General features: G+C 45.5%; 1 protein-coding gene across 1 annotated transcript in view; it reads left to right on the top strand.

Moving 5' to 3' along the window:
* COPS3 (COP9 signalosome subunit 3) overlaps positions 1–2201 on the top strand; it is a 35207-nt gene extending 33006 nt beyond the window's left edge. Inside the window, exons 9-10 of the mRNA XM_068246427.1 lie at positions 319–399; positions 1868–2201. Coding sequence (XP_068102528.1) covers positions 319–399; positions 1868–1921 — 135 coding nt within the window. The 3' untranslated portion in view covers positions 1922–2201. The remainder of the gene's footprint in view (positions 1–318; positions 400–1867) is intronic.
* Positions 2202–15975: the final 13774 nt, after the last annotated feature.

Consider the following 15975-nt stretch of genomic DNA (forward strand, 5'->3'; position numbering starts at 1 on the left):
CCCTGGAACCAGCATATGGCTAATCCAATAAAAGCTGAGTCAGAGTACCTAATTGCTGCATGCTTGTTCAGGGTTTGTGGCTTAATGTATTAGAGACACAGTATCAGGAGGACTGCCAGGCAACTGGTGTTGTTTAAAAGGAAATCAATATGGCCCCCGCCATATCCCTCTCACCTCGGGTTCCCTTTGAACCGGGAAAAATAACTAAGTTGTGGACAGAATCCCTGGTCCATGGATAAGATGTGATCAACAAACTACATCCTCACCCTACACTAGAGAACAGAAAGTGATTAATCGTTTTCCTTGTTCCCTCACTAGATGCTGCGGTGTATAGACCTTGACGATCGGCTAAAAGCAATGGATCAGGAGATCACAGTGAACCCACAGTTTGTTCAGAAGGTAATGTAGTCTGTGCTTCTATGCAGTCAGCATGACGCTTGTTTGAATGGAGGCGTAAAACTCTTTCCTGCATGAGACACAGCAGAAGAGGGCAGATGGGTGGGCTGATCACTTTTATTGCACAAGTCTGGGTGCCGCATTGATGAAGACATCGCAAGAAAAGTTAGTACAAAGTTTTTCACAAGTTAGAGGAAGCAGGTTTCTGGCACCAGACTAATCCACAGCCAGGGTGCCAACATAAAGCTTGCATACCTGATAGAGGGAGAGAGGTGCCGGGTTGTACTAAGGTAATAACGGCCTGACAGGTGTTTCGCTGTTAAGTTCCGCTGTTAAGTTCCGCTTCATCAGAGGCCCTATGCAGAGGTCCTCCGATGACGCGGAACTTTACTGCGAAACGGCTTTGAGGATGCTGTTTGTACCCTCACTGCTGGTCCTGTGTGTGTCTGCGATGTGATGTTAACCTTTTGATGGATGAATAAAGCTTGGAACTGTTACGTGAGTGCCCGGCGCCTCTCTCCGTGTACAGAGTTTTTAGTAAGATTAGGCAATCCTCCTCCCAGATATTACAATGACCAGGGCTGTTTTTAGCTGTGACGCACATGAGATGGTCGCCTGGTCTGGATGTATACAAGTAAATCAGGTGAAATATCTTTTGTCTGGATAATGTTATACATTTAAATCTTTCTCAAGGCTTTAAATCTATCTATCTATCTATCTATCTATCTATCTATCTATCTATCTATCATGACAATAGTCCAAAAGCTCTGCAGCTACTGCTTCCAAAATCTGCCCAATCTCCAGGAACTCTGTGTAGGCTGCTATGTTGCTGGGCAAGAAATCTGAGGGTTTAGTCAAGCTGATTTTGGTACATTGATCAGTTAAGATGATGCCGTTACTTACCTTCTTCTGTAGTATATAGAACCTAAGTAAACATAACCTAAGTACCCGTATATATACTCGAATACAAGTCGACCTTGTGTATAAGTCTACTCCAATATTCAACCATCTTAAGCTGGAATGTTTCCTTGACTCAAGTATAAGTCTAAGTGCAGCCATTACCTTCTCCAGGCCCCCAAGTGCTTCAATTATTCACTCCTCCTCCTGCATCCCAGTATTTCCCCCCCTGCCCATTTCCTTGTAAATTGTTGTGGCCAGGACTTTCACACCTGTGTTTTCTTGGCATTTCCTTTCCTCAAAGTGTCACATACCACTGGATAAATTGCTGCAAATGGGAATGTCACTAACAGTATACACATTACTCCATGTGCTCAATGTTGCCCGTGACTTGTGTATAAGTCGACCCCTATACTTTTATGAAGTGAATCAGACCTAAATTTCTAGACTTATACTCGAGTATATACAGTAAACATTTCATTTGGCGTTGGACTTTAGAGGCAGCACCTGTGTTGTGATGCAGCTGCTCTGTGTGTATGTATATATTTATGCTTGGGGTTGTTCTGTGTTTCAGAGTATGGGCTCACAGGACGACGACTCAGGGAGCAAGCCATCCAGCTACTCTTGAAGGGACCACCTTCCTGCACTCCCCCCATCCTTAAACCATAGAATGTGGGATGTCAGCAATGCAAAACACTCTGAATTCAGCCTAAAACGCATCTTCGCCAACCAACCGGGAGAAGCTCTCTATCTATCTTGCTGGACACTTAACTAAACGTTACAGAAAAATAAACAAAAAACAGAAAAAAATCGATATTTATGAAAGTTTTTCTTTCAGTCCTGTATATGTTCAGCTATACTCCAGGAATGGAATACAACCTATTCAAATAAAGTCTGTTGTGAATTTGTTTCTGGAACGACTTTTATTGACGCTCTTCCACACTGGCTGCTTCAGCAGAGATCTCAGGTGTGTGGCGGACTTTCACAAGCTTGTTTTGTGTCCCCGACTTCTGCAGACCCCTGAGCTTCCAGCGATCCCAAAGCTGGGGCTCCTAGATGGGTCTCTGCATCTTCTGAAAGAGAATTTGATTGTGGAGGGTTACACCCACTTGTCATGGAAAAATTCTTCGAACGGGACTCCCAGACAGAAAGGGAAGAGAAAAAAAGGTTAGTTCAAAACAAGTAAACTTTATTAACGTACAATAAAAAGTTATAACTCCCATTTTCAAGGAAGCCAAATATTCTTTATCATTCTAATACGGATAGTTCCCTACTTACAAATGACCCGTTGACATTTTCCATACACACAAATAGGTCTTCATGAAGAAAATGTCCCTCCCTCCGGACTCCTGCAGCCAGGAATGACTGGGTGTAACATCCAATCGCTTGTTCCAGCGGCGATCTCCATGGCGTATGTACTGACAACAGGTCTCGTGATACCGCTGTTTCCATGGAGATCTCTGCTGGAGTGACCGATTGGGTGAGTTACTTGTACATTCGCTGCATGTATTTTTTTAACGAATGTGGGAGGAGCAGAATACATCCTTCAATGATGGGCTGCATTCATAGCACCCGGGGGGCCGTAATTTGCCCAGGCCGAGTGTATACTAGATGTCCAAATCCAGAGATGTCTGAAAGTAAATCATTAACCCACGATTCACCATGTGTAACACGTGACTTGCAAACAAATTCAACTTACAAACAAACACTTGGAACTTAACCTGTTTGCAAGTAGGGGAACCACCGGTAGTGATGGTCATGCAGATGCAAATAACTTTTAGTTGATGCAAATTATGCAAATTGATGCAGCTTGAGAATGAACCAATCAAATCCTGAGGTAAAATTTGATTGGTTCATTTTTAAGCTGCATATATTTGCATATAAATTTGCATCAACTCGAAGTTATTTGCATCTACTTGACCATCACTAACCACCTCTATAGATAAAAATTGATGTACAGAGCCCCCCCCTTTGCAGGCATGGTATCTTCCACATTCCTGGAACTATTAGGGCTGGTGCACACCAGAGTGGTTCATGAGCAGTTTTAAAAACGCTAGCTGTTTGAAAACTGCTTGGCTAATGTATTTCAATGGGATGGTGCACACCAGAGCAGCTCGTTTTTTCTACAAATGTAAACTCGGGGGCTGCAGCATTTTTTTGATTTCTGAGGCGTTTCTGCCTCAATGTTAAAGTATAGGAAAGTGGAAAACTGCTCTAAAAACGCCAGATCAGAGCGGTTTTGCAGGCGTTTTTGTTACAGAAGCTGTTCAGTAACCGCTTTACTGTAACAATATATGAAATCTGCTACACAAATATGCTCCAAAAAACGCTGGGTATGTTTAGAAAACCTCTCTACACATGCCTAGAATCGCTCTGAATATCTGCTTCAAAACCCTCTAGCGTTTTGCGGATCTGCTAGAGGTTTTTGGTGTGCACTGGCCCTTTAACTTTTATCCTGTGCTATATACATTTGTAAGGAGAACAATAATCTAAAAGCTTGAAACTAGTGTCGTTGCCATTGTGCATCAATTTTTCTTTATATTGGAACTTTACAGTATATTTGGCTGCCTTGAAAACGGGAGTTGGTAAATTTTTTGGTGAATGCTAATAAAGTTTACATGTTTTGAACTGACCTTTTTCTTTTTTCCTTCTGTGTGTCCCCCTCAAAGAATGTTTTGAATTACTTCTGGAGGAAGGCACCGCCTCATCGGTGGCCCAGCCTCCAGCCCTTGGTTGTGAGGGGTGTGGCACATGCGGCAATCACACCCTCCCCTTGTAGCTGATTGGAGGGGTTGTGGTCGTAGCAGGTACTGAAACCACCCACCTATTTTTTTTTTTTTCTTTTTAAATCGGTGAGGTCCATCGCTACCTGGTATTGGAGTAAGGAGCAGCTCTGTCAGATCGTTACCGTTTTCTGGGACATTGCATGGGGGGGGGGGGGGGGGGAATTGGGGGGCATATGGGGTTGTGGGAGGAAGTGGCACTGGAACAGCACGATTCAAGCCAGTGCCGCCAGGAAGATGATTGCATGCCATTGGGGGTGGAGTCTCCTCCAATCATTTCTGAAGTTGACGATCTTTGTAGGCAAGTCTAGAGTTGATTTTGGGGGTGGGGACGGTTGATGACAAGTAAATAATTACGAGTTGGATCAGAATTGTGCAAATCTTTTATGTAGCTTGAAAATGGACCCATGGAATTAACCTGCCTGGCGTTCTATTAAGATCGCCAGGGAGGCTGCGGGAGGGTTTTTTTTTAATTAAAAAAAAACTATTTCATGCAGCCAACTGAAAGTTGGCTGCATGAAAGCCCACTAGAGGGCGCTCCGGAGGCGTTCTTCCGATCGCCTCCGGCGCCCAGAATAAACAAGGAAGGCCGCAATGAGCAGCCTTCCTTGTTTTGCTTACATCGTCGCCATAGCGAAGAGCGGAGTGACGTCATCGACGTCAGCCGACGTCCTGACGTCAGCCGCCTCCGATCCAGCCCTTAGCGCTGGCCGGAACTTTTTGTTCCGGCTACGCTGGGCTCAGGCGGCTGGGGGGACCCTCTTTCAGGCAGCACACGCGGCTGGCAAAGTGCCGGCTGCGTGTGCTGCTTTTTATTTGAGCCAAATCGGCCCAGCAGGGCCTGAGCGGCAGGCTCTGGCGGTACTGGACGAGCTGAGCTCGTCCAGACCGCCCAGCAGGTTAAAGGGATACTGTAGGGGGGTCGGGGGAAAATGAGCTGAACTTACCCGGGGCTTCTAATGGTCCCCCGCAGACATCCTGTGTTGGCGCAGCCACTAATCGATGCTCCGGCCCCGCCTCCGGTTCACTTCTGGAATTTCTGACTTTAAAGTCAGAAAACCACTCCGCCTGCGTTGCCGTGTCCTCGATCCCGCTGATGGCACCAGGAGCATACTGCACAGACACAGACCATACTGGGCTTCTGCTATACACTTCTGGTGACATTGGCGGGAGCGAGGACACGGCAACGCAGGCGCAGTGGTTTTCTGACTTTAAAGTCAGAAATTCCAGAAGTGAACTGGAGGCGGGGCCGGAGCATCGGTGAGTGGCTGCGCCAACACAGGATGTCTGCGGGGGACCGTTAGAAGCCCCGGGTAACTTCAACTCATTTTCCCCCGACCCCCCCCCCCCCCTACAGTATCCCTTTAAGCCGCGGTGGGATTCGATTAGTCCATTTTCAAGCTAGATACTCTGAATAATTTGCATCTCAGTGACCATCCCTAGTGGGCATCACATTGTTAGGTATACACTGAAGGTGCACCTACATCATTTGATATTTTTAATTAGATGTTAGATTTCAATGTGATTTTTTTTTTTTTTTTTTTTTTTTTTTTTAAAGGGGCACTACAGTAATTTAGGCTACTGGGACAACCCTAGTCACATATTTGTAATTGTCAGAGCAACACATATTAGGCAGTGTGTCTGGTTACAGAGGTGGGCAGGATAGGATCATTTATAGCACCTCTTAAGGTAGCCATACAGCTAGCGATTCTGATTCCATCGACAAAGCGATCAACCATACTGAAGTCTATTCCTTAAAGAGAACCCGAGGTGGGTTTGAAGAATTTTATCTGCATATAGAGGCTGGATCTGCCTATACAGCCCAGCCTCTGTTGCTATCCCAAACCCCCATAAGGTCCCCCTGCACTCTGCAATCCCTCATAAATCACAGCCACGCTGCTGACAAACAGCTTGTCAGAGCTGGCTGTGTTTATCTCTAGTGTCAGTCTGCTGCTCTCCCCGCCTCCTGCAGAACTCCAGTCCCTGCCTGCATCCCTTCCCTCCCTGCTGATTGGAGGGAAGGGACGGGGGCAGGGACCGGAGCTATGCAGGAGGCGGGGGAGCAGCTGAGACTGACACTACAGATGTAAACACAGCCTCACAGCATGGCTGTGATTTATGAGGGATTGCAGAGTGCAGGGGGACCTTAGTGGGGTTTGGGATAGCAACAGAGGCTGGGCTGTATAGGCAGATCCAGCCTCTGTATGCAGATAACATTCTTTAAACACACCTCGGGTTCTCTTTAATAAAGTCGATCGGATGGACTAGTAACCCACACACTACCAGCGATAGCCTATACGATTCACCTTCACATTCGATCTGACTGATGATGCTTCTCCATGCTCTAAATGCAAAACTCGATTCAGAGTCAATCGAATGACATATGAACAGTAGCCGATTCCTGTGCGATCAACCGATATCTTGCTTCCTGCTCGATCGACTAAGATGGTCGATTCGACATGAAATCGGCCACTTTTCATCCATTGGGATTTCTGGAACACTCGATTCTCAGTTGATTCTTTAAAATGATTGAATCGAATGGTCTATCATACAGCCAAATCGCTAGATGCATGGCTACCTTTACAGATCCTGGTCGTCACTTAGAGAAAAGCGACGACGTCCTCTGTTGTAAGCTATTTCTCTTCTCTCTGTGTGTAAGATAAAAACCTGTTCTGTAGGCGGCCTCTGTCAGCAGCAAGTAGTATGGATATCTTAGGTTAACAGGAAGCTGCTTGTGTATTTACCTAAGATATCTGTACTTGCTGCTGACTGAGACAGCCGTCACAGATTCCTTCTGTCGTCCGTCGTTTGTACACACGCACTGACCACGTTGTAATCCAAACGACAGTCGGTCAAGTGGATCCGCCTGTTGGATCGTTCAGGAACGACTTTATCGCTCGACCTGTTGTCCACACGCCCGACTGGACGTTCAAACGACCGGTCTGAACGATAATCGGTAGAAAAAAATCAGACGTGTGTATGGGCCTTTACAGAACAGGCTTTTCTCTCACACACGGAGCGGAGAGAAATTACTTACAGCTGAAGAGAGAAGGACGTCGCATTTCTCTATGGCCTGGTGCACACCAGAGGAGTTTTTTTCTGAGCGTTTTGAGTTTTTAAATCTGCTGCTAATGTTATCCTATGTGTCTGTGCACACTGGAGCAATGAGGTTTTGTAAAAAAACCCATAGCATTACATTGGGAAGAGCTTTTGAAACCTCTAAAAGCTCTTCCCAATGTAATGCTATGGGGTTTTTTACAAAACCTCAATGCTCCAGTGTGCACAGACACATAGGATAACATTAGCAGCAGATTTAAAAACTCAAAACGCTCAGAAAAAAACTCCTCTGGTGTGCACCAGGCCTAAGTGACGGCCAGGATCTGTAAGAGGTTTTATAACCATTTACCGACATCCTATCGTATTAAAACGTCATGCTTACCGCTATTAACAGCAACATGACGTTTTAATACGTCGCGCATTCCCGCCGCTGCTACCGCCGTGTGCGCGCCGCTACTGCCGCCATTACCGTCGGGATCCCGTGCTGGGTGATTGGGGAAGAAGACCGAACGGTCCTCTACCCAATCGCAGTGCCTGGAGTGAATGGACGTTACCGCCAACAGCGGCTACGTCCATTCACATAAACAGGAAATGTAACAGTTTAATAAAGTGTAAAAAAAAAAAAAAAGTGAACACGTCCTATGAGTGTTCACTAGCGCCATCTTGTGGCCAAAAAGTATATTACACCTACAAAATACATACATTTTCAAGTATATACACATCATTAATAAAATTACACTTCCAACCCTCCCCCCCAAAAAAAACACTTGTAAAAAAAAAAAATCAGCTTAAAAAAAAATAAATAGTTGCCTTAGGGACTCAGCTTTTTTTATTCTATATTTTATGGGGGAAAATTAATTTTAATTTATTACATAGGGGCTTGTAATTATGGCCAGAACAAACAGAAAAATAACCACTTATATTTCAAGATAATATACTGTCGCCATACATTGTGATAGGGACATAATTTAAACGGTTTAATTATCGGGACCACTGGGCAAATAAAACGTGTTTGTTTTATCCACAGGAGAATGTTTAATTTTAAAACTATAATGGCTGAACACTGAGAAATAATGATTTTTTTTCTGTTTTTCTCATTAAAATGCATTTAGAATAAAAAAATTCTTAGCAAAATGTACTATCCACAGAAAGTCTAATTGGTGGCGAAAAAAACGAGGTATAGATCATTTTCTTGTGATAAGTAGTAATAAAGTTATTAGGGAATAAAAGGGAGGAGCACTGACAACTGAAAATTGCTCTGGTCCGTTAGGATAAAAACCCTTGGGGGGTGAACTGGATAAATTATCTTATCCTGCCCACCTTTGTAACCGGACACTCTAATGTGTGTTGCTCTCACTATTACAAACCTGCGGCTAGGGTTATCCCAGTAGCCTAAATTTCGCTGTAGTGCCCCTTTAAACAATATAGTCCATCTCCTCATGGGGGATTCTCAGGGTTTTCTTCATTTACAAAAGCACTTACTGAACAGCAGTTGCTCAGTCTAGAATAGTGTGCAGCAAATAGGCAGCTGGCTGCCATCTTTCCTATAGAGCCTTACCTGGATTCCTGTTGTAAAGTATAAAGGAAATGCTGAGAATCCTCTGTGTGGAGATGAATTTGTCCAAAACCTGTCAGTTTTACTCCCTTTTTCAAAGCTTGTTACACGCATTCAATTTTGATTGGCCAATCATTGAACAATTTTAGCACCTCCATGTAGTATGAGGGACATCAGATTTTGAATACTATGAACAGATTGTGTAGGTAAGTTTTTTTTGTTTTTTTTTTAATACTCCATGGAAGTGGTAAATTTGGCCAGTCAAAATTGGATGTGTATATGGAACCTAAGCGACAGTAACCTAGGAGAAAAGTAATTTACAGTGCAGTTTACTCTTGGAGAATTGTACTTCTTACAAGTATGTGTACGTGTGTATTTTACAGTTTACAATTATTTGTGATAGTGGCCAATTTAAAGTGTAGCTGAAGCCAACAAAAAATTAATACTTGACCTGACGTAGGCGTGGCTAACGCTGAAACGCGTCGTGACATCAGACTGCTCCACCGCGACCTGGCCCCACCCACCGCTCCACGCTAGCAACATCGCTCCCCGCTGCTCTGGCCAAGCGCTGGTGATAGGAGAGGACTGCCGGCAGGCCTGACAGGCGCATATACCCACATATACACCGTGGGTGTAACTTTTAAAGTGTGTCTATTTTAGTAAAAAGATTTTATTGCACCAGAGGTGCGCTCCTGTTTTCTTTTGAAAAAAATATTTACCTTAGTGGTAGGATACCTCTGGATGGTCCAGTCTTCCCTGACCACCCTGGGATCCACCGGTACCTGTGCAGTGCAGCCGTTGGTACACGGAGGGCAGTGTGGCCAAGCAGACCAGGTCCCAGCAGACCAGGTCCCAGCAAGCATCAGTGGGGTGCTTGAGGATTGGAGAAGTCTCTGGATCACCTTTACTGAGGTAAGTACCTAACTTTTTTTTTTTCTTAAAACACAGGTTTGGCTTGAAGTGAACCTCTGGACTAAAAATCTACTCAGCAGAACTGAAAAGGCCTGGTGTTTCTTTAACACTTTCACAGCATCAGAACTTTGTTTTTCTTACCAAAGCATCATTTTAGCTGCATTTTTAGCTAAGCTCCACCCATCAAAGAAAACTGCCCGGGCTTTTTTCCCCTGATGCTGTGCAAAGCATGATGGGATTTCCTGTTATTCACGTTGCCTAGCAACTGGGAGGGGTGATCAGCACACAGGACAGTTGGAACTGTGTCTCATGCTCCCAGTCGCCTTCTTCCAACCAAAAAGATGGCTGCCCCCATGAAATCAAACATTTGCCTGTTCTTTTAAAACAGGGTAGGTAAGAGTTCCTGAAGTTCCTCTTTAACCCATGTGGGACTAAAGACTGGACTCTTTAAGGACCAGAGGCTTTTTTTTTTTCCTTTATTCATTTACCGATCCCTGTGATTGGCTCACAGTGCTCAGGAGCCAATGAGAACCTGACCGATGCATGGCTGTCTGTAGACAGTGGAGATCAGTTGGTGTGAACGCTCTATTGCATCCTGTGCTGGGGAGGGTAAAACTGCCACATCAGGCTAATTAAGCAGCCACAGGTGCGGTGCGGTTTTAACTACCGGTTGTCCTGAGCCGGTTAAAGTGTAGCTAAGCCACAGCTTGGGTCAAGAGGGAAATACCTAAGGAGATGGGATCCCTGCATCCTGTAGAGGCTTCCACGCCATCCTCTGGTTATTCTGCTGCCGCTTGTGGACCCCCTGAAGATTTGTCGGTTATCTGATCGGGCTGAGCTCCTCGTCAAGCATGAGCACGGCGGTGCAGCGTTGTAAGCCGGAGCCACTTGTGGAGTTCTTTGCTGCTACACAGTTTCAGCCGCGCTGGCGTGTGTGCAGCACAACCGTGCTTGGAGGAACGCGGACCAGATTCTCTAGAGGTTCCTGTCGAGCAGGAGCGAGGAGGACCTGGAAAGCCTCTGTAGCAGTGATCTGCAAACTCGGCTCTCCAGCTGTTAAGGAACTACAAGTCCCACAATGCATTTGCCTTTATGAATCCTGACTGTGGCTGTCAGACTCCTGCAATGCATTGTGGGACTTGTAGCTCCTTAACAGCTGGAGGGCCAAGTTTGCAGATCACTGCGCTATAGGATCGAGCGGATTCTCTCTTCTTAGATATTTCCTTTTTGATCTGAGCTCCTGCTTGGGTTTAGTTAAAGGACAGCTGAATTGAGAGACAAACTGTGGCTGCCATATTTATTTCCTTTTGAGCAATACCAGTTCTATGGCTGTCCTGCTGATCTACTTGGCTGCAGTAGTGTCTGAATTACACCAGAAAAAAAAGCATGCAGCTAATCTCGTCCAATCTGACAATGTCAGAAACACCTGACATGCTGCATGCTTGTTCAGGGGTTATGGTGAAAAGTATTAGAGGCAGAGGATCAGCAGGATAGCCAGGTAACTGGTATTGTTTAAAAGGAAATAAATATGGTGGCTTCCATATCCCTCTCACCTTGGGTTCCTATTAAAAGGCAACTGAGCATCTGTAAGTGAAAATATATAAAAAAAACCTCCGTGTAAGGGAGCTTCATAATAGAGTGGTCCTCTACTCAGCCACGGATTACAGCTCCCAGCATGCATTGTGGCAGTCCTGGACATGGGACTTTGTGAACTTCAAAATTCAGCAGCTGCAGTCTGTGCTGGGGAGGAAGGGGGGCTCAGATGAGCAGCACCCTGTAAGCACTGACAATCAGCCCAACCCCTGCCCCTGTTCCCCCAACTATGCTAGCTACTATGAGCCTCCCTTGTGGGAAGGAGCTGATTATTTCACATGGGCTGTCACATCTAATCCAAATTAGCACACCGGATCAACAGGAAATCCCTGCAATTTGAACCCCTCCCTAACTGGTTTCGGAAACTGATGAATACTTTGTTAGGTGACAGGAGTCCATTGCTGGGCCTGAAAAGTCCACAGACTAATCAGCAGGGGTGTAGCAATAGGGGGTGCAGAGGTTGCGACCACATCGGGGCCAGAGGGGCCCCGAAGGGCCCTCCCTCAATTACAGTAATAGCTCTCCATTGGCCCTGTGCTCATAATAATCACTTCTATAGATACTTTGAATAGTAGTAATCATTAACAAACTGTTCCCCATCCCTTTCTTGCACCTCTGACACTGTAGTTGCCATTGGCAGGGATTGCTATGTATAGAGTGCTTGGGGGTAATCAGTAACAAGCTGCTCCCCATCCCCTTCTTGCACCTCTGACACTGTAGTTGCTATTGGCAGGGATTGCTATGTATAGAGTGCTTGGGGGGTAATCAGTAACAAGCTGTTCCCCATCCCCTTCTTGCACCTCTGACACTGTAGCTGCCATTGGCAGGGATTGCTATGTATAGAGTGCTTGGGGGTAATCAGTAACAAGCTGCTCCCCATCCCCTTCTTGCACCTCTGACACTGTAGTTGCCATTGGCAGGGATTGCTATGTATAGAGAGCTTGGGGGGTAATCAGTAACAAGCTGCTCCCCATCCCCTTCTTGCACCTCTGACACTGTAGTTGCTATTGGCAGGGATTGCTATGTATAGAGTGCTTGGGGGGTAATCAGTAACAAGCTGTTCCCCATCCCCTTCTTGCTCCTCTGACACTGTAGTTGCCATTGGCAGGGATTGCTATGTATAGAGTGCTTGGGGGTAATCAGTAACAAGCTGCTCCCCATCCCCTTCTTGCACCTCTGACACTGTAGTTGCCATTGGCAGGGATTGCTATGTATAGAGTGCTTGGGGGGTAATCAGTAACACACTGTTCCCCAACCCCTTCTTGTACCTCTGACACTGTAGTTGCCATTGGCAGGGATTGCTATGTATAGAGTGCTTGGGGGTAATCAGTAACAAGCTGCTCCCCATCCCCTTCTTGCACCTCTGACACTGTAGTTGCCATTGGTAGGTTTTGGTGCGCCGTATCAATTGTTATGTATAAAGTGCTTGGGGGGCCGCAATTGTAAAAGTTGCATCGGGGCCCATAGCTCCTTAGCTACACCACTGCTAATCAGAGTTTAGTGATACAGTCCTCTCTATAAACCAGTATATAGGAGACAAATTATACTGTCCACCATTTAAAGTGGACCTGAACTCTTGCACAGGACAGAAGAAAAATAGAGAAATGCACCCTGTATGTATTTAGTGCCTGTTCTGACTTGTAAACGCAAAACTCTAGCGATTAGCGCTGGTGATTTTACAGCGATTAATGTGGTAAAATCACTGTACACGCTTGTGATTTTTAAGTGGTCGCGATTTGCGGTTTTTTAGCATTGTAATCTCGATCGCTCGTGAGAAAATGCTGCAGGTACCGTATTTTGCAATCACCACTAATCGCGATTGCAGCAGTGAGATCACTGCCATATAGTTACTATTGCGATAGCACTTTACAAAGCGGTAGTGCTCGCCAGCGATTCGGTGATTAGCAGGAAACGCCTGCTAATTGCCTGAGTGAGAATTGCCTGAGAGAGTTTAGTCTAATTCCCCCTCATTTGTGTCTAATCGCTAGTTGTAATTTCATCTCTCCCCTGTATTATCTGACTGCTGCTGCAGATAAGCTAATTGGAGAGCAGGAAGTAGACACACTGCAGATTTATTGCAGGATTTGAATCACCTGTAACAAATAAATGTTTTTCTTCAAAGGTTATTATGCTGTTGCTTATCTTTTAGAGCAGAGAGGAAATTCTGAGTTCAAGTCAACTTTAAGGGCTCGTTTCCACTATCGCGAATCCGCATGCGTCCAACGCATGCGGATTCGCACATGTAATGCAAGTGGATGGGCCTGTTTCCACTGTAGCGTTGTTGAGGTGCGTTTTTTTCAGCGGTAAAAAAACGCACAAAAGAGCCAACGAATTCGCCTGCGAGTGGAATGCATGCGAATCGCCGCTAATGTATTTAATAGGAAATTCGCATGCGGCTATGGTATGCGAATTTTCATGCGAATTCGCATAGGTACCAATGTAATTCAAACAGGCAGTGACATGGTTAAATTCGCATATACCCTCACCTATGCGAATTCGCGGCAAAAAACGCGCAAAAATTCGCACCCGCATGCTATTTCATGCAATTTCAACAGCGGTGGAATCCAGGCGATTCTGCACCGCAATAGTGGAAACGAGCCCTGAGAATCGTAGACACATCCAACTTTGATTGGCCAGACCATTTGTACCACTCCCATGTGGAATAAGGGCCAACAGATCTTTAAAGGACACACCTGAGCACCTTCAAAAAAAAAAAAATCCACTTACCTGGGGTTTCCTCCAGCCCCTGCCAGCCGTCCTGTGCCCTCACCGCAGCTCCGCTCCCCCCCCCCCCGTGGCCTGGGGTCCCCTCCGGTGCAAGATGCCCACTGTGCCTGCGCGAGCGGCTCTCAGAGTCGTGCTGACGTTATCCGGACTGTACTGTGCAGGCGGAGTAGTTCTGTGCCTGCGCAGTACAGTCTGGATGACGTCAGTGTGACTCAGTGAGCCGCATGGTGAAGTGCAAGCAGAAGCCGACTTGGCGGGGTTGGCATCTGCACCGGAAGGGACCGGGAGCCACTGGAGCTGCGGCGAGTACACAGGACAGCTGCAGGGGGCTGGAGGAAGCCCAGGTAAGTGGATTTTTTTTATTTTTTTTGTGCTCGGACCTTCCCTTGAATACCATGAACAGATGTGTAGGTGAGCTCTCATCCAGTTTTACCAATTCCATGTACTGTATTATGAGAGCTGACCCACACAATTATTATTATTAATTTATATAATGCCAGGCAGCATCTTCCAATCTGTTCATAGTACTGTATTCAAAACCTGTTGGCTCCCACCCATACTACATGGACATACCTCCCAACTTTCTGAGATGAGGAGGAACCTCCCCTGATCATGCCCCTGTCACACCCCTACCACACCCCTAGTCACGCATACCATAAAGATTTCATAAGAAAAATATGTTGTTTTATAATTCAAACCACACTGGTCATTTCTATCCTGGTTCATTTTCCTTCATATTAAAGAGAGTCTGTATTGTTAAAATCGCACAAAAGTAAACATACCAGTGCGTTAGGGGACATCTCCTATTACCCTCTGTCACAATTTCGCCGCACCTCGCCGCATTAAAAGTGGTTAAAAACTGTTTTAAAAAGTTTGTTTATAAACAAACAAAATGGCCACCAAAACAGGAAGTAGGTTGATGTACAGTATGTCCACACATAGAAAATACATTCATACACAAGCAGGCTGTATACACCCTTACTTTTGAATCTCAAGAGATCATTTGTGTGTTTCTTTCTCCCTGCAGTTCTCATGCACAGGCTGCTCTTTTTTCTCCTGCAAACAGCTTTGCCCTTGTCTGTAATTCTTCAGTATGTGAAAGCCCAGCCAGCTCAGAGGACGATTTATCCAGCTTGTAAAAGATAAGAGAGAAGAGAGAAGCTGCTCGAATCTAAATAATACACAGGCAGTGTGCATAGAGGGGCCTGGAAGGGGGAGTTCATAGCAGAACCACAACACTGAAGAACTTGGCAGCCTTCCAGACACAGGCTGACAAGTCTGACAAGGGAAAGATACATTGATTTATTACAGAGACTGTGATAGCAGAAAGTGCTGCAGTAAGCCAGAACACATTAGAATAGCTTTTGGAACTTGTAGGATGATAAAAAACAGGATGCAATTTTTGTTACGGAGTCTCTTTAACACCTTAAAATTAGTAATATATCAGTTTAAAGGATGGGAATAAAGTTTAGAGTCAAACACATTTTTTAGTAGAGAAATACATATATTTACATAGAAAGAGGGACAAAGTCCTGAAAGAGGGACAAATGAGGAGGAAAGAGGGACAGGGCTTCGAAAGAGGGACAGTTGGGAGCTATGCATGGAGGTGCTAAAATCGTCCAATCAAAATTGGATGTGTGTGTGCACCCTAATTAAGTCCAAAGGCTCAGCGGCAGTCTATTTCATGACTGGTATATTATTTCCAAAACTACTATAGCTGCTTTCTCCTGGTATAATTATCTCAGTAATTCAGGCAGATTATTCCCTTTCCTGAAATAATAATAATATAAATGTGAATTAGTTACAGAGGGTATGCCTCCCCCCGCTCAGGGAATGGTACGCTCCGCAGTGAGTGATAAACATAGCTGGATGGTGACACATCGCAGCGTCTGCGGGGGGGAGGGGTTGTCACGCGCTGCATCAGCTGACTCGTCCCGTGCTGCTGAAACCTAAGCTGCGGGTCATACCATTCTCTCCCAGAAGATGAGGGGAGCCGGGATCCGCGCTCTCGTGGGTTATGCCGCCTCCTCCCCCCTCCTGTTTGATCGGAAGGGA

Source organism: Hyperolius riggenbachi, chromosome 7, assembly GCF_040937935.1.
Source record: "Hyperolius riggenbachi isolate aHypRig1 chromosome 7, aHypRig1.pri, whole genome shotgun sequence".
Lineage (NCBI taxonomy): Eukaryota > Metazoa > Chordata > Amphibia > Anura > Hyperoliidae > Hyperolius > Hyperolius riggenbachi.